The sequence below is a fragment of the Hemicordylus capensis genome, chromosome 13 (assembly GCF_027244095.1).
Source record: "Hemicordylus capensis ecotype Gifberg chromosome 13, rHemCap1.1.pri, whole genome shotgun sequence".
Taxonomy (NCBI): domain Eukaryota; kingdom Metazoa; phylum Chordata; class Lepidosauria; order Squamata; family Cordylidae; genus Hemicordylus; species Hemicordylus capensis.
The window spans coordinates 15292884-15311797 of NC_069669.1; the positions used below are offsets into that span (position 1 = coordinate 15292884).

Sequence of the window (18914 nt, forward strand, 5' to 3'; positions counted from 1 at the left end):
AACTAAGTGTCCATGCATAACATCCCAGTGGAGTGATCGACACACTTCCTAGGGCACAAGCACAACTTCACACCCTTCAGCTATGAATGCATCAATCTATACCACTATATTAAAGACCTTCATCCAGCTATCAAGTATTCACCACCAGAGAGATTGTAGCAGCAATATAAGAGACTTAAGTGTTTCCCAAGTCTCGGCCAGAGTTCCATTGCCTAATTCAGTCATAAGCAAGCACAGACTCACAGGATCATGTACTTTTTGCAAGTTACAGAGCACAGCCCTGAAGGTACAGTATCTCTGAGAACATCTTCACTAATAGAAAACTGCTATTGTGTTTCCTGAAATTATCTCCTTTAAAAACTGCCCATGGGTAAGAACTGTATGGTAGTTTCCTTGTAATGACAGAGAGAACATGGCCATGTTCCTAGGATTTGCAAAAACTTGTCTTAAGGTAGCTTTATGTACAACAGAAAACTGATGGTATGGCACGAAAAAAAGTACAAATGTGGCTGCATTTGTGTGGGACCGAGTCTGCATTCATGCTGGCAGAGAAAAACATGGAGTCCAACTCCTTATGGTCATGCACTTAATGTACTAGACTTCATATGAAATGGGACATAGGAATTGGCTTGACTGATCAGACCAAAAGCCTGCTGAGTCTGAAATGCCTCCAGGCTCACACAATCAGGACTTGGAGATCATGGGCAGTCCTTATTCTTTTGAATCCCGGATGATGGAGATGAAGTGTTTTGCTCCTGGACCTACAAGTTTCATTACATTATGGTGAAGGACAACTGACCGGCCACACATCCTTGAATATAAAAGCAGCCTGAGCCCGTGGCCATCACTCTGTGACAGTGAACTCCATGAGCTGATTTTGCATCTTGGAGCATCTCAGCTTAGGAGTTGTTCTCCTCATCACATTGTGGGGAAGGCAGGAAATAATGAAGCAAGGCAACTTCCAGGTTTAGTAATGGGTTTTTGGTAGCAACAAATTTTTCAAGACTCTCATCTTCAGTCTGAGAGAGCCTCTCTACAAACGGTGGCCAAAAGGATTTCATGCTTAACAGGTTTTCTGTATGACTGGGAACAGGAGGATGGCGCACAGAGTCCAACCAGCATTATGGTTCTTGGACCTTTTGGAGAAAAGAAAGAAATGCAGGGCTCCAAACTGAGGTGCCCCTTTGCCTCCAGAAAACTGAAACCAATTTTAAAATAGTCACTGTTCTCCCCCATCAAAATCGCTGTAATCCAGCAGGGCTAACAGCATTTGCTGTTTCAAACACAATTATCACAAGACCTTCCTTCTAAAAAGAAAACTCTTAAAAGGGAAATAAGGTATAAAAATTTAAAAATAATAATCTTAAAAGATAGCAAAATGCAGCAGAACAATGGAAGGTGTGGGCAGGAGCAATCTGAGGGTCAAATTCTCCAAATACAAGGTCATATGGTGCAAGCAGGGTGAGTTACAGGAATTCCTTTTTCCATCTCCAGCTTAAGTTGGACTTGCAAGCTTTCCTGAGGCAAGAGCTGTGAGCCCCCAGAAGCAGCTGAACTTCACAGGCAAGTATGTGGACACTTTTAAAAAAGAAGAAGCAGCAGCAGCCACAATTCTGGGTGGAAGAACCTCAAATTCTATATCAAGGAAAAAATGAATTCGGCAACCTGTGCAATATTATGCAAATTAGCATTCATATTCCAGGGGTTTCTTCAAGGCATTGTTTACACTCTCCTAAACATATGCTTCAGAGCTCTTTTGAGCCATTTGGCATAAAAATGCCACGGGCTTGTGTTTTTCAAGGAAGCTTGTTGCTGCAGACACCAGCGCGCTCCAAATCCTTGCTGTGCTCCCTGGAATCACAGCGTACATGCAGACAGCTTTGTACTATTTAATTTGAAGACCCGCACCCTGCATTTCGAGCCAATGGTGCCAGAGTCAAGGCGAAAGACAAACACATTGCCTGGCAGCCAGAAGCGGCTCTTCCTAACAAGCTGGGGGGGCGGGGGGGAGACCAAAGGAGGCACAGCTGCCTCGGCTTCCTGGCAGCAGCATGGGTGGCTCCTCCCTCTCTCTTCCTGCCCCACCCGAGAGCCGCGTGGCCTGGTCATTCGCCTGCGTGGTTGACCTGACAAATGACCAGCCTTCTGCCTCCTTTGGCACACATGCGCACACACAGCTCATCAGGACAAGCAGCTCCTGCTAGCTGCTCTGGTTGGTGGCAGTAGCAGCAAGAACATCCTTTACCTCACTCCTTCAGTTCCAGGGAAACTGCCTGTTAGAACTGAAGTTTCTTTCTGACAGAGAGTGGGGAAGCAGCTCCTTCCTGCTGATGGCTGGATCCAGGTTGGTCTCTCTTCCTTGCCACAGGGTGTCCTGGGATGGAAACGTCGTGGAGTCCCGATGCAGCGCCGCTTCTGTGCAGCCCTCTTCACAGATCTCACCACCAAGGGAGAGCCGCAAGTCCCACTCGCCAAGATACAGCAGAACCAGACTTGCGCGACTTCCTCTGCTTCTCCGAGCGTACGATCCAGTGATAGTAATGACAATCCCACTCCCTAAAGAGTCAGAGACGGAGGCGCTTGGTGGGAGGAGAGCAACCCATGCTGAGAAGCAAGTGTCTAGAAAGAGTGCTAAAATGTGCAAATGGTCCGGGGGACTCGGAATCCCTTTGCCGCCAGCGACGGGAGTGTGCATCAAGCGGAAGCCAAGTGATGAAAAGACCTTCCTCGAAGATACCGCGCAGCAGAGCACAACTCCAACCGGACCCAACCTAGCAAACGCCTGGGCTGAAGCAGCCAGTCTTTAGAGGTTAGTGAAATATTCATAGAGGAGTAAAAAGTCTCCTGACAAGCCAGGGCCTGTAATACAACAAAGGGTTGTCAACCTCAATTAAGTGATTCCAAAGAGGAAGGGGGGAGCTGTTCATAATTCATCAAAAGGTCACCAGAAAAGTTTCACCGCCTGGTCTCTTTGCCTCAGAAAGGATTTGCAGCTACTTTTGAATAAAGACCTGTCCTGATGGGGCCACCTCTGTCCCCAGCCACCCAAAATAAAAGTTATAACCACCAAAGCCAGGAGCACAAGCTATGCTAGTGCCACGTAAGAAAAGGACTAAGTTTACAAGCCCCTGTATACTTAAGCAGGACTTGCTTCTAAGAAAAGATGCGGAAAACCTCAGTATTCGCAGGGGTTCTGTTCCCGGCCAGATTTCCAGATGTTGTTCACTGCAACTCCCAGCATCCCCAGCTGCAATGGCCTTTGGCTGGCGATTATGGGAGTTGTAGTCAACAACATCTGAGAATCCCTGTTAGAGGGAACACTGCCTACCATGCCCTGCGGGTCTCCAGCAGTCCCTAGTGCCCCCGCCACAAGGGATGAAATCAGCCGGAAATAGTGGACACTCCCCCTTAAAAAAATGAATTGGCTGGAAAACGGCCCCCAAATACAACAAAAGGCACAGCAGAGTGCCCTACTGTGTTCCATGGCCCCCAGCAGTCCCTCAGTATCTCCCAAGTGCTGGAAATCGGCCAAAAAATGCATTTTTTCTCCACCCCCCCCCCAAGAACTGAGCCATAAAATGTCTCTCAAAGTCAAACAGGCAGCCAGAAAGGACCTCCGAGGTCCTTTCCTGCCATCCCTGGCCCACGGATATGTGGATTTAATCCTCCCCTTGCTTGTATACTGAAGTCAGGTGCCCATTACCCGACCATGGATATGCGAAACCGCAGGTTCTGAACCCACAATTAGCGAGGTTCTCCTGTATGTATGGATCAGGGTGCAAACATTTCTCTCTCTCTCTTTCTCTTCCCCTGCCCCACATTTATTATTATAGTGCGGGTGTTCTCAACTTTGGATCACCAAATAATGTTGGACTGCACCTCCCATCATCCCCAGCCTTTGTGGTGGAGATAATGGGGATTGGGGTCGATCAGCATGTGGGGACCCAAAGTGAAGAAACCTTGATCTAAGGGCTCAGGGTGGGTTACAACATATCTAGAATCCTTTAAAATTAAAACAAAAGCAAAAACAGAGATCTTCCTAATCCCATACCAAATATCTGCATTTCCCTGCTCAACTAGAAGGGAGCCCAGACAAATGCCCTTAAACTTTGTTCTTAGTTTCATAACTGCACCATGAATGGAGATCTGGAGGGGAAAGAACTACACTTGCTGACCTACACCCAACATCCCTGCATTCAGTGCAAGGGGATGATAAGCTTTATGCATGTAGAATCTGTGTAGAAGACTGGAGACCATGCTGGTGCCACCCAGGGCCAGCTTTAGGTTTGCAGAGGCCCTGGGCAAACAACCCTCTGTGGGCCCCTTCCTAACTAAGTGTGCTTGTCCCACCTCAAGGTTCATGGAGGCCCTTACGTTCATGAGTTTGGAGATAGGAGGCAACAAAAGAAAGACTTTCTTGATGGACAGTGTCAACACAGCCCACATCTGCAGTGTGATGTTTTCCCCAGAGGTCCCCAAAGCATTTGTAGATGGGAGAAAGGAGGTGACAACAGAGGGACCCCTCCAGGCTGAAAGACAATGGAGGTCTCAGGTAGCCCTTGGCAAGGGCCTGACAACACCAGAACCTGATGCCAGGACTCCTGAGTGCCGACCCTGTGCATGTACGGCCTATTCACACCATCCACTGAAAGCGTGGAAGGTGGGTCTGGGACAGGAAGACCCAATCCCTTTCCCCTGCCACACATTCACTCAATGAAGGTGAGAGCAGGACTATAGAAGTCTCTCAAAAAATGTTCACGAGTTTGGATCCAAATTCAAATACCAACAAGCTTGCTTTAGTCACGAGGAGAGAGAGTTTTCACTGCTTAGGGGCGAGTTCCAGTAGGACTAAGCCCCTAAAACAATTCAACAAGTTACATTTAAGCCTTGTTTGGGAATGTTAAGATGTGGAAATGCAGCCCTACTAATTAGCCTCCAGGTTTCATTAACATTCACCTCCTCAAGGTCCCAGTGCTTCCATACCGCATCTATATTTGTTCCACCTCCAGTAATATACAACAGATGGCTCCAATTTTGCCAGTGTCTTCTAAACAGAGCATCAATTTCCGAAGAGGGGATGTGAGGCAGATGCACCACAACCACCAGAGAGAATTCCTCCAGGGACCATCCATTTCGACTGACTTGAGCGGGCAACAAGGAAAAAAATAGGTGCTATGCTAGCTCCCAGGGGATGACTGCATGCTCAAAAGGGGGAAGAGGAAGGATCATTAGATTTATGTTCACATTCTGAAGAATGCAGACAAAGGACTCCCATCCAGAAGTAATGAGAAGGATTAGCCCTGACAAGGTGCATTTTATTGAATTCCCTTATCGCAACATGGGACACTGAGGTCAGTTGTGAGCAATGGACCTAAACAAGATACCCTTGTTAAGATACTGCAGAGTCAAAAAAACAAGGGCTGGGGCACTAATAATGTTTTGCTCGTTCCAAATCACTCCAATTAATACATGATATTCGGATCTCTCTTGAACAAAGTGTGCAGGTTAATATTTTCATATCATGGCCATAGTTGTTTATTGTCTGAACACATAAGATTCATATACAGACATATCATGGAGCTGGAGGCAAGCTGGGAGATTACTCAGGGCTCTTACTTAGGGCAAGGGGTCTCAACCATGGGTTCCCAGATATTGTTGGACTCCAATTCCCATCATCCCCAGCTGGAACTGTAGTCCCACAACATTTGGGGGCCCAAGGTTGAGAACTTTGGACCCAGGGGACAAGTGCAAGATTCATTCCCTCTGGACAAAGTACCTTGCAGCACGCTTCAGCCGCTCTGCTCATAAGGTGACTAAACTAAGTGGGAATTCTCCGTTCCTCAAAAGCATGAAGTTCATGGTACCACTAACAATTTCAGAATAAAAAGAATGAATTGATTTATGGATGGATAGGCAGACTCTGTGAACCCAGATGCTGCTTTAGGAAGCTCCCAGAGAGAGGAAGCAAACTATTTAGAACAAAATAAATTGTACCTGGGACTGCTAGGTGTAGTGATACATGTTTTGCCTTCAACATGTTTTCTCCCCGTTTAAAAAGAGGTGATTAAATTTTGTTTTATTTTTTAGGGTAACAATTTCTCCTTGTGCTGAGTAACAGGACGTGCTGCTTATAACTGATGCTGCTGCATACAGCTCTCCTTTGATAGTCTACCTTGCCTTCTGGGCCATTTCGCCTTTCTTCCCACACCTCACAGTGCACAAGTCAATCTTGTATCAGCTTCCAGGGCACACACTTGCTTAAATGATCCATCCTATTGCTTCTGATACACTCTTGTAGAGCTTAAGTGGAACTTAAGAGGTTGTGCTAGATTTGGCACAATGAAAAGCTTGCTGTCTTCAACACTGAACACCGAGTCGGCCATCAAAACTGGGCAAAGAGTCTGCCTGCCAAGTTCTCCAAATCTTACTGAGCAACTGAAACGTGAGACCTAGAAATTGGCATGCCTGGAGGTCGACTGCATTTGTGAGCACCTGGACCGCAACTCTTCTGTTTCCTGAATGCCTCCCTTTGTCATTTACCTGCTTCCATATTTTGTTTCAGTACTTGAAACAAAGACCAAATGTCAGTGTGGCTGGGGATGATGGGAGTTGTAGTCCAGCATCATCTGGGGACACAAGGTCGAGAACCCCTACATTGATGAAGGGAAGATGTGGCTCTAGTCCACATCTTGCCCGACCAAACCAAAACACTATTTGATGCCCTCAGTCCCACCCCTGAAGGTTCCCACCACAGACCGGCCCCCTCTGGAGGCCTGTGCCAGCAGCTGCGCCTCCGACTGCTGCCCACCCTAATAAGTGTGAGAAGGTCAGAAGCCCAACAGGTGAGGCTCTCACCCCCACCAATCAGGCAGCTCGGCCCAGGTGCAAGATATCAAAACACAATTAGTGAGCTCAGCCCCAGATAACAAACGGGCTGGAAAAAGGAGAAAAAGAGCACAGAAGCCTCAGCTAGTCCCTTTCCCCCACCCAGAAGGAAAGTGGAGGGTAGAAGCCAGATAAAAAACCCCTTACCCCACCAGTTGTCTTCCAATTGCCTTCTGAATGTGAAGTTGCCTTAGATGGGTCAATGGTCATGGGAGGAGAGCTGGCCTTGTGGTAGCAAGCATGACTTGTCCCCTTTGCTAAGCAGGGTCTGCCCTGCTTTGCATTTGAATGGGAGACTACAGGTGTGAGTGTTGTAAGATATTCCCCTGAGGGGATGGGGCCGTGCTCTGGGAAGAGCAGCTGCATGGTTCCAATCTCCCTCACCGGCATCTCCAAGATAGGGCTGAGAGAGACTCCTGCCTGCAACCTTGGAGAAGCTGCTGCCAGTCTGTGTAGACAATACTGAGCTAAATGGACTGATGGTCTGACTCAGTATATGGCAGCTTCCTATGTTCCTATCTGATTCCCTATAATAACCCGACCTAGCTTTGTTCTAATTGGCAGTGCTTTTCCAGATCCTCAGAGATCATTCCCAAACATAATGCACTGGATCTTTTAATGATGGATAGTTACCAGAGACCGAAACTGAACTGTATAAACATGAAGCAAGTAGGAATGTGCACGAAACAGATTTTGCGTTTTGTTTCAAGCTCAAAACAAAAAACGCAGACAGCCAAAATGTTTTGTCAAAACAGCAATCGACTCAGTTGTTTAAATGGGGGGGGGTCAAAACATTCCGAGTGTTTCGGCCATAGGGAACAACGGGCAACTTGAAACACCCCGCTGTTCCCCATGGGTAGCTCCTAGGCATACCAAAGTGGTTGGGTGGCAGGGCATGATGGGTGCTAATGAACATCCAACCCACAAAATAAATGGGCAAGCAGGGGATTTCAAACAATTTGTTAACCTTTCCCTCAAGCCCACGTAGGAGTGCAAGCCAATCTGAAGCCAGTTCCGGAGAACCAATCAGCAAGAGAAAAACAGGCCTCCAAAATGACACTCGAAACATTTCTAATCCAAAAGGGGTTATTTCGGTCGGAGCTTAAAGGGCATTTTGTTTAAAGCGCGAGACACTCAAAATGGCCCGTTTTGAGTCGAAACGTTTTGCACCTCCCTAGAAGCATGTGCTCTGCCACCAAGCCATGGCCCCATTACTGGTAGAGGTAGGCCTGGGAGAGACTCCTACCTGATGCCCTGGAGAACAGCTGCCAGTCAGAGCAGATACTAGGCAATACTAAGCTAGATGGACCAATGGTCTGACTCAATAAAAGTCAGTTTCCTATGTATACTTGTGGTTGGGGCTGCAGCTCAGTGCAAGGACATCTGCTTTGCATGAAGGTGGTCACAGGTTCATTCCTTGGCAGCATTCTCCAGCTAGTGTGGGGAGGGACTCCTGCCTGAAACTGTGGGGAGCTGCTGCCAGTCACTGTAGACATTGGATCGACCAATGGGTCTGACTCCGTAGAAGGCAGCTTCCTACATTCTATATGCACAACCCAAGGTAGAAACAATATGCTTTGGCAAGTATATGGGATTTCATGATGAAACACACACACACACACACACACACTCAAAGTTGCTCCATTATGAGCCCCTGGTGGCGCAGTGGTAAAACTGCCGCCCTGTAACCAGAAGGTTACAAGTTCGATCCTGACCAGGGGCTCAAGGCTGACTCAGCCTTCCATCCTTCCGAGGTCAGTAAAATGAGTACCCAGAATGTTGGGGGGCAATATGCTAAATCATTGTAAACCGCTTAGAGAGCTTCCAGCTATAGAGCGGTATATAAATGTAAGTGCTATTGCTATTGCTATAATTACCCAGCACAGAGATCGAGGTTAATTTCTCTTAAGCCAGAAAATAGATTCTATGTCCACGCTCACTATAGGATCTGAAATACGAGGGGAGTTCCTGTATGGCTGTTATCACAAACTCATTTCTCCAGCCACTGCTGTCCATGCCTAATTAGGGTGAAGTATGTTAATGATATGGCCGCACAGCCCAGAGACGTCTTCAGTTGCAATATTAATTGCATTTAGAGAAAGGAGCATGAATTGTGCTTATACAAGCTAATTAGTATGGGTTTGCTAATTAATATTGGAAAGTCAAACTGCCTTTGTCTTGTCAACTGCAATTAGCTGGAGCTGTTTAAATTTCTCTCTCTCTCTTTCCCCAAGTTGTAAACTGACTTTCAGCAGAGAAATAATTGAATCATGGGCTGGAATACTCTGTGTCAGTTAGCTTAGCAGGTCTATTACCCTTTGATACAATAGCGTTGGACGGCGTGCGTGTGGAGTCATTTCATGGCAAATACCACCAAGATCCCCTCTGCCAATATTGTTTTGCCTGGCACTGCAGCAGACTTGCCATTCATTAGCCCAGGTTAGCCGCGCTATGCACTGCGGGTACACAAGCTTTAATCATAAACATTAACAGGTTTATTTAGTAGGCAGTACTAAATATTAAAACAAACAGCAGGGTATTTGTTACAACGAGCTATATGTCAACGGAGAGGAGATGTCGCTTAGTGGTAAAGCACACAATCAGCATAACAAAGGTTCCCAGTCTAGTTAAAGGATCTCAAGCAAAGGGATAGAAATGGCCTCTGCCCAAGAGACCCTTACGCTCAATAACACCTACCGCTGGAAAACAGGTGGAAAGGTCTTGGTAAAAGATTGCTGTTAATTGCCCGCACCAAATTATAAAAACTGCAAGGAGATGCCTTGCACTAAGATGCCTCCACTTTGGCTGCTGTGGCTGGGGATGATGGGAGTTGTAGTCCAACAGCATCTGGGACCCACATGCGAGAACCCCTGATATACACTAATGAGAACTGGCCATTCAAGGTCTCAGGTAGAGAGTCTTCCCCAACCTTGCTACATGCGACCATTTTAGGCCTTGGATGGAGTTTTAAGCATGATCGGCCACTAAGCTATGACCCCTCCTCTCAATTAGTTACATTTATAGACTGCCTATCCACAGATCTTACATCCCTACAAATTTTACTATTGAAAAAATGGCAGCATAAGTGGCTACTTTTAGACAAAAAGGTGGCGGCAGTTAAGGAAGGACAGCAGCGACAGAGAGGCTGTAAGATCAAGAAATTCTTCCATTTCTCGGCATTTTTCCATTTTGTGTGACACAAAATGCGGGTTGGGTTGCCAGGTTGGAATGTCATATATACCCACAGTGGTCTGGGAAGCTAATTTCAAATCACTATTTGCCCAACGAGATGATACCTTTATCCATTCATCGCTGGAGGTGGAACCAGCTGTGGAGACCCTACCCAGCTGGTCAACAATAACAGACTGCCCACAGTCCTGGGGGATAAGCAAATTTAAAACATAAAAATAATAAAACATGCACTATCAACACAAGCAGCTACAACCAACTAAAAGGAAGTCAGAAAGCAGCTACTCATTGGTCAATGGCCTGAATACAAAGGGTGGTCTTTAATGAGGCAGAACATTAAAAGCTACCCAGAAGAACATGACTAGAATCCCTGTTTGGTAGTGTCGGACTGAGGCTAGGATCCAAATCCCCACTCAACCATGGGGGCGTGGGACAGTCACCATCTCTCAGCCTGACCTCCCACACAGGTTTGTTGTGAGGATAAAACAGAATATGCAGCTCTGTTCCTTCCAGAAAGAGTGAGCCACACATCGAGAGACTGGCATAGATTTTCCTGCCTCTTTCCTGCTGACATAAAAGTGAAAGCTTTTTAAGGTCAATACCAGGCTCAATTAACTATGAGACTAAGCGGGACTCTTTGGGGAGTAGAATTCATTTGAAAACAGGAAGGAGGATAGGCATATTCTGCCTAGCCTGGCCTTCTTAAAAATCCCTCTCTCTGAGAGAGAGAGAGAGAGAGAGAGAGAGAGAGAGATCATGCACTTAGCTTAGTGGATTCTTACTACATGTCAGAGATGAACAGTAGGTAGCATGCCTGGACTGTGAGAGAAATATGATATAAACTTCTGTGTATCAATATGAAGAGCAGGATGAACGTTATAAGGGATTAGCACAGGAGTGGGCAAACTTGGCCCACCCAAGTTTGCCACCAAGGCTTGGCCCTCCCAGTTGTGGCAGGGAAAGATGGGAGTTGTAGTTCAACAGCAGCTGGAGGGCCAAGCTTGCCCACCTCTAGATTAGCAGGATTCAGGAAAGATCACTAACTCTAGGCCTATATAAAGCAGCATTCCTTGTCCCACAACATACTTGTACGAGTATAAGAGCAGAATAGAGTGCTATTAACACCCAAACATGGCTTAGTTCACGGCAGATATTCCCCAACTAAACCCCACTGCTGAAAGAAAGCCAGTCGGACCTCAGCCCCCAGTACACGCCACTAGCTCCACTGCTCAAGAAGTAAAGGAGAAATACTTAATTCAGGGCAGCTGCGGAGATGGTACTCATAGGGCCGCTTATCCAAGAAGCAGTCCAAGGATCTAGTGAGCCCTGTGATAGTACCTGACGTGTTTCTGCCATCCTCCCGACAGCTCCGGCACAAAGCCCACATGCAGAGCGACTAGTGAAAAGCAATATCAACATTTGTCGGGACGCAGGGCAGGGAGCAGCGTTTTCATACCTTTCCAGCCACAGAAGCTTAGCATCAAACTAACAAGGACTCGATCACAGAGAAATAATGGAGAGAAGGTGTTGGAAGAGGGAGTGGAGAGGGTGGGGAAGAGGTGACCAAGAGTCCAAAGGTATCCAAATCAGAGGAATGAGCACTGCAACCTAAAGTGAGTCTGAAAAGGCCAGCTGGGTGAAGCACAGATTTGTTGAAGCAAATCGGAAGAAAGTGTGTGTCTTGAAAACACAGGATATGGTGGCACAAATCCTTAGAGCCCCCAGGTGGTCTACCAGGAGAAGGCAGTATCCAAGCAAATAAAAAGAGAGAACGTTTTATTATTGGGTAAACAGAAACAAAAGATGCATCAGAGAGGAGCATGTCTATAAAACGAACTGCCCCTTTAGAAGGCAACGGCCATGTGTGTCTCAGGGAAAACAAGAAAGGGCGCCAACAGGGATTTAGGTATGCAATGAAGCCCTTTTCTGCACTCCCAAGCACTCTCTCTTCCATCCCAGACCACCACACAGAGCAGGAACTTTGCCACAGGAAGGCTCTGAAAGAGTCTCTCAGCATGTGAAATAATGTCAAGCGAACATTCCACGCACTTGGCCCTAGCAACAGTCATACTCCAGGCGACGGCTGGCAAACCAATTCCCAGAGCTGAGAGAGTGAACTCCTTCCTGAATGCTCACAAAAGCATCCTTGCAAACAAGTGCAGCCGTTTCTGCTCAACTATTCCTCATACACCGAAGCCCACTTGCAACATTCAGGTTGTTTAAAAAGAGGGAGACTCCATGGTCTTCGAGCCAAAGTGGTTGCCAAATGGAGCCATCGCAGCCTCGTCTTGATATCTCCATTAAAATCCACCCTTGCATCAGATCCGAAAGCGGCTAATCCTCCAGGATCAGCTAGCCACTGCACAGCTTGACACAGCTGGCAGGCTTTACTTACAGCGGCCCAATGTTGGAACAGCAAAATGGTTACAACTGAACTGAAGGATGCTGGCATGCTGGTGGCAGCTCATTATGGAAATCACAAGGGTGCCGATGGGCCAGGACAAGAGTGCTTTTGTGGAGCTGTCCAGGGAGATCTCTGTCCGGGATGGGTGCCATTGGGCCAAGGCTGGCTTGCCATGCAAAAGACCTGGTCAAAATGGACCAGTACCTGCCAGGGATGGGATATCCTTGCCTAAGGAAAGGTGTTCATGCTGGATATACTTCCCATAGCTATCTTCAAACAGCTAGAGTGACTTCTGTGCAGCACTCACACTTGATGGCTATAGAGTCATTAATTATACATTGTATATCAATAGCCTTGCTGGGTGGGCATGGAGAAAAACAAAGGCATACCCTCCTTTCCCTGCTTCTCTCCAACTGGTATTCAGAGGCATCCCGCCTTTGGGCCTGGAGGCACCCTGTAGCCATCAGGATTAGTAGCCACTGATAGACCCATCCTCCATGAATTTGTCTAAGCCCCTTTTAAAGCCATCCAAGCTGGTGGTGATCCCCACATCCAGTGGCAGAGCATTCCATAGATTAATTAAGTGATAAAGAGATGAGTAGCAATTATCTCTTAGACCTCCTTGAGGGTTGGCATCAGGTTGAAGCCATGGATGACTCGGATCACTCAGACACTGTGTGTGTGTGTGTGTGTGTACAAACACACACTTGGGGCTCCTGAGCTCAGAAACTGGAACTGGGATCTCATGTTTCAATCTGAAGTACAAGAGCAGAAGAGCAAGCTCTGTTGCCCAGGCAAGGATGTTGCCGGGGCATGGTGGGTGCGGGGCCGGACAAGGGTGAAATGCTTACTCCAGTTGTGGGGAGAGCTTGGCTAGCATGTTGTTGGCCTCTTCCGCCATCCTGGTCTTGTGGAGGCGGCAACGATGGCATTGCTGATGCAGGGCCAGTGTGGCCCAGACAGGGAGTAATGCCCAAGTCCCCAGGAGAGTGCACAGTCTTATGTGATTCCTGGGGGTTCTCACTAGACCAGGTTCTAGTGGGATTTCAGGACAGAATCTCGTCTCAGCCCAAGATATCGCGTGATTTATCCAGATTGTCTGGGATTATTTAAGAGAGCTGGCTGATGATGGGGGCGGGTAACCAAGGAGGGCAGATGACGCTATAGACCTGATGAATCGGAGCCTTAAGAAAGGGGTTTTTGGTTAATTAACCACCACCATCCTTTCTAGTACAGATACTTTCTGAGGTCAATTTGCTCAAAGCCTGATGGGCCTTTTGAACCCCCGGTGGTGTCTGGGAGCGTGACAGGTATTTCCATACTGCCTGGCCAATCCAGAGATTTCATTCATTCTGCCAGCCACAATGGCCCATGTTGCACACCTTTCATCCCTTCCCTGCCTGCAAAAGGCTCTTAGGGACTTTCAGGGACTCTGCGCAACAGCAGCTAGCTCACTAGACCGAATTCTAGCCCCAGAGTCCCTGAAAGTCGATCTGTCTGGCATTACAGGTTTTTTTTTTCAGTGGGGAGAACCTATTGAGATTTCAGTACTGTGTGAATACTCCAGGCAAGTGGCTAGACAGCAGGTGGCTTCATCAATTGGTATTTAACCATGAACTGTGGAATAAATTTCTTTCAGTGACAGCTTGTGCTGCATGTATCTTTAGCTTCCATGAATACAAATTCCATTTCCACACACACCCTCTAATGCTCGTGCTATTTGTTTTGTACTATTTAGGTCCGCTTGAGCAGAAATTTTCTGACCGTGAATCCTTGTAACCTGCTCATTTGCAGGCCATGAACAGCCAAACACTGGACTGTAGGTTACAGATGAATATAAAGAGCAGATTAGAAGAAACAAATTACACTGTTGTTTGATTTTTGAACTCAGCCACCCACAGCGAAGCTCCTCTGGTCAACGATTGTGTGAAGGGGATAAAACAAGCCAAATCAACAAATATGGGGGTGAACCTAAACCAACATGCTAAACCAACATGAAAACAGTTTGCAGAAAATTCTACTTAACCACTCCAAACGCCCCTTCTTAACAGCTCTGGTAAATAAATCAACAGCTACCTTAGGAAAACTTCTGACATTATAGAAAGGCTGTAACATTCCTGCTCACAGTCATCAGGGGATTCACAATCTAGTTCTGAATGTGACATCTGTTTTCCTGTATTAGGACTTCAATGTTTAATCATGGAGCATCAAGGTTTTGGACAATGTACCATGAGACATGCATTCCTCTAACAGAAATAAAATGCAGCCATCAAGATCCAGCCAGGAGGAGGCAGGAGCAAGAAAAAAACAGAGGCTATTCCACAGAATAGGCATGGTGAAAGCAATCTCAGCAGAGTTTAGGGGTTTTGCCTAAAGATGGCCCTTTGGGCAAGCTGGAGAATGGAAGCAAGGATGATAGGCTTCCTTTTGCCTGGAGACGTGCATGTCTCCTATGGGGAGATGTAAGTTCTCTCCATGCATCCCCAAAAATCAGGTGAATGTGTATTGCTAGACTTCAGGTGAGATGTGGAAGTGGGATGAGAGCAACCCTGTGCAAAGCCATCCTGAAGAGGGACCAAATTAGCTGATTAGATTTACAGATAACAGCCCATTGCCACTTACCATATCTGCTTTTTTCTTCTGGTTCCCTGTTTCTTCCAAAGTCTGGAACAACTGAGCCTTCCAAGACAAAAGAGAGAGAGAGAGAAGGTTCAAGGCAACTACAAACAAAGGCTAAAACAGAAAAGACAAAGGAACCAAACAGAATGCTTGTAATGAGGTGGCAAAGGGAGGCAAGCTATGAAGCAGAAAGTCCCTGGCTTAAATATCACCTCAACACAGTTGTTAGTGAAGATGGGACACCTTCCCTACAATTCCCCTATGATGATAAATTCCCAAATGGTCATAGTGTTTGACAATATCTTGGAAAGTGTGTGGGTGTTGAGTGTTTTCCAGTCAAAAGCCAGCATTAAAACTTGCTCTGCTACACATCCCAAACTCCTCGAGGTTCAAGAGGATGACAAAGGAAAGTCACATGGTAATATCTGCAGATATACAGTGCTAAGTATCCAATCCTTTTCCAGAGATGGAGTCTTGAAATAATGTTTTTAGGGCAGGTACGGACTCATTGCAAAGCAACCCCAGTTTATATCTTGAAAGAGGCTCTCCCAAAGAAAGGAGGAGAAGAGCCAGTCTTGTGGTGGCAAGCATGACTTGCCCCCTTATCTAAGCAGGGTCCACCCTGGTTGCATATGAAAGGGAGACTAGAAGTGTGACCACTGGAAGATATTCCCCTCAGGGGATGGAGCCACTCTGGGAAAAGCAGAAGGTTCCCAGTTCCCTCCCTGGCAGCATCCCCAAGAGAGGGCTGAGAGAGACTCCTGCCTGCAACCTTGGAGAAATTGCTGCCAGTCTGTGAAGACAATACTGAGCTAGATAGACCAATGGTCTGACTCAGTATATGGCAGCTTCGTATGTTCCTATGTAAAGGACCACAAATGAGGGGGGAAAGGAATTCTGCAATAAAAGATCATGGGTGAAATCTGATTCCCCTGCCTTAGGAAGACTGCTATCAACCCTGCAGAAGGGCTGGTGACTTATCTTGTAGAAAATAAACATCAGATGAGACTGTGGACAGAGGAGGGGAGGCCTGCACCAGGGGTGGTCCACAGAAAATCTGGTGTTCTAGCCTTGGTTTAGAGAGAAACAGCTTGAAAACACATTATTGCGTTATCCCCCCCCCCCCCACACACACACACCCACACACCACCACTTCTCTTTCATGATATCATGTTTGAGACCAATAATCTTCCTTGTACCTGCACAGAGGAGCCTGGTGAATAATCTCCACAGATGACACAGAAACCCTTTTAAAACAAACCAAACAAACGCAACACGAAGGGAAGCCTTTCAGACAAATTCATTCATGACATTCCAGCAGATATTCATTAAGACTCTCCAGGGTCTTTAGAACAACATCCCTGCGCCGCACGAAACGGTCTTTGCAAGCATTGTATCCAAACCCAACGTGAACAGCAAGTGGTTCACTACAAAGGAGCAGAGGGCAAAGAAACCCATCAAGCTACAAAAGCTAATCACACTGGAATACAACAAAACAAAAAAAAAAACACAGTCTCAAAAGCTTAACATCAGATATGTCATTCTGCTTCCCAAAAAAACATCGCTATTATGAACTTGCCTCAACGCCAGGATTCGGCAGGAGTCAGAGGGCCTGGCTGTGCTTCCCCTACAACCACGGCACATCATGAAAGGGAGAGGGGCTCAAACAAAAATGAATGTGATTCTAATATCAACTCAGAGCCTGGTGTGGAGAAATGGAGAACACGCTCATTAAACGTGGCAAGAGATACCTGACCCACACAGATGACAGAGGGTGGAGGCTGACCAAGTGGGGATCCATAATAAAATTACTGTTAAGTTTGGAAATTGAACACCAGGAGGCTGTGTGTAAATACACAAGACACCTGGAAGCAAATTCTCCGCCAGCATTAATACAGGCTGGATTACATCAGCAGGCTGGAGTCAACAATGGGCCACAAGGAAGAAGATGAGAAGGTTTTCTGGCAATGGTGATTGCAACGTTCTTCAGAACCAGGAACAGTCTTTATCCAAGCACTGAGTGAATGCATTGAGAAGAAATATGTCAATTCTCTATTTTGCACAAGATCTATCTAAAGGGCCATTTTGGATTCAAACATCAGAGACCAACCAGAAATCATTATTGTTGTGTTATTCTTAAATTTACAACCTGATCAGCCATTTCAGCCAGACAATCGCTTCAGTATACAAATCACTTTTGGTTGATTTAGTCCTATTGAAAGTCAAGGCTACTTGACTAGCTACCTACAGTAATTCCTCTTCCAGCGAGGATTTTTTTCTGCCAGAGACAGTTGCTTGAAGAAATCTCTGTATTTGGCAGTGGCCATTTCAGCTGTAAACATGGCATCAAAGTAAGGTTTCAGAGCATGAAGACTGGCACAATAAACTTTTGGTACACTTCAAAAGTTAAGAGCTGAAGGAGACATCACTAAAGCTCTTAAGAATATAAGAGGAGTCCTATGGCATTGGATTTCCCACAGAGGTCAAATGGATGTCTCCAGGAACACTGCAAACAATATATCCTGAATATGTATCCTGAATATATCAAACCGTGCATTCTCTGTACCACTTTGGGCTTTTTTCAAGTGCTATGGGGCACCCTTAAAGCACACTGGAAGAATGCAGAACTGCCACCTATCCCAGCTCTCCTGCTGCCTTGAGTCAACTGTTCACATTCTCAGACAGAGGCACCCAGCTGAGCTGTGCCATACAATGCTATCAGGCCACAAGAAAATGCAAACCAATCAGCAAATATCCTGACAGTCACGCACACAACACTGCTAATTATCCAGGAGAAACACAGCTCTAAACTTACCCAATGGCTCATTTAATCAGTACGCTTCAAGAAAGCTGCCAACTACCACAACAGCTTGAAAAGAAGCAGCTTGAAGGAGACCTGAGAAGGCACAGAGCAGCCTGTTGCACCTCTTGATCCTGTGACTGGGGGTGGGGTGGGGTGGGCGTTGTTGTTGTCGCTGTGCAGCCTCAGAGAGTGCCAGGGGACACTGACTCCACGGCAACTTGTCACTCAGAGGTGGAACAGACTGACTTTTCACTGCTTGCAAATATGCACCAAAACTGTACCCTAGGTCAACATACGTACAGTCTCAGATATCCTGCAAAAAATATTCCAATGAAATGCATGCCATTAATTTAATCAGCACACAAAATGGCAGGGAGGAGACATCTCTTATCTTTGAACACATTAAGGCAAGATTTCTTTCCTGGTGAATATGGTAACAGGAAAAACTTGACACCTAAAACTCAGAATCACTCCCTCTCCTTCCTCTTTTGAACTGGGTTTACTGCTTTGCGTGCATGGCCATGTCACCTAATAAGCCCAAGAGCTGGTATAACTTGGCTGGAACATTCTTGCCTCCCTGCTCCCCAGTTAACATGTGGTCCAAAGGAGCAGGCACACAGCTCTAGAGTCTGCAGGGCACAACTAGACAGACACTCTCCAATTTTCCAGCTGAACTGCTAGAAAATGCCAGGAGGCCAAGACAGATCTCCTGCCACTCAAAAACTGGCCTCCTCATTCTGCAGCCTCCCACAGCACCCAATTAAGCCTCAACATGCTGCTCATGCGCGTGGAAGTCTCCTGATAGATTTGCACTCGAATTAATGTACACCCAGTTAACACAGAGACTCGGCATTTGTAGCATCTGGAAAGGTGTTTAGGTGTGCATTTAGACACTGCCATTCAGGAGCAGAAGAAATTAAGACGATGGGCAGAGAGAGCGTGGCAGTGGAACAAGAAAAAACTCACATAAAACCACCACTTATGCAGAACATAGTTGCTTAGATGCCTTTGTCA

General features: G+C 46.5%; 1 protein-coding gene across 8 annotated transcripts in view; it reads right to left on the reverse strand.

The window, feature by feature from the left end:
• MAD1L1 (mitotic arrest deficient 1 like 1) overlaps positions 1-18914 on the reverse strand; it is a 578229-nt gene that overhangs the window by 298250 nt on the left and 261065 nt on the right. For all 8 annotated transcript variants that reach the window (XM_053276888.1, XM_053276891.1, XM_053276890.1 and 5 more), the window contains one exon: positions 15101-15157. In XM_053276888.1, the coding sequence (XP_053132863.1) occupies positions 15101-15157 (57 nt within the window). The remainder of the gene's footprint in view (positions 1-15100; positions 15158-18914) is intronic.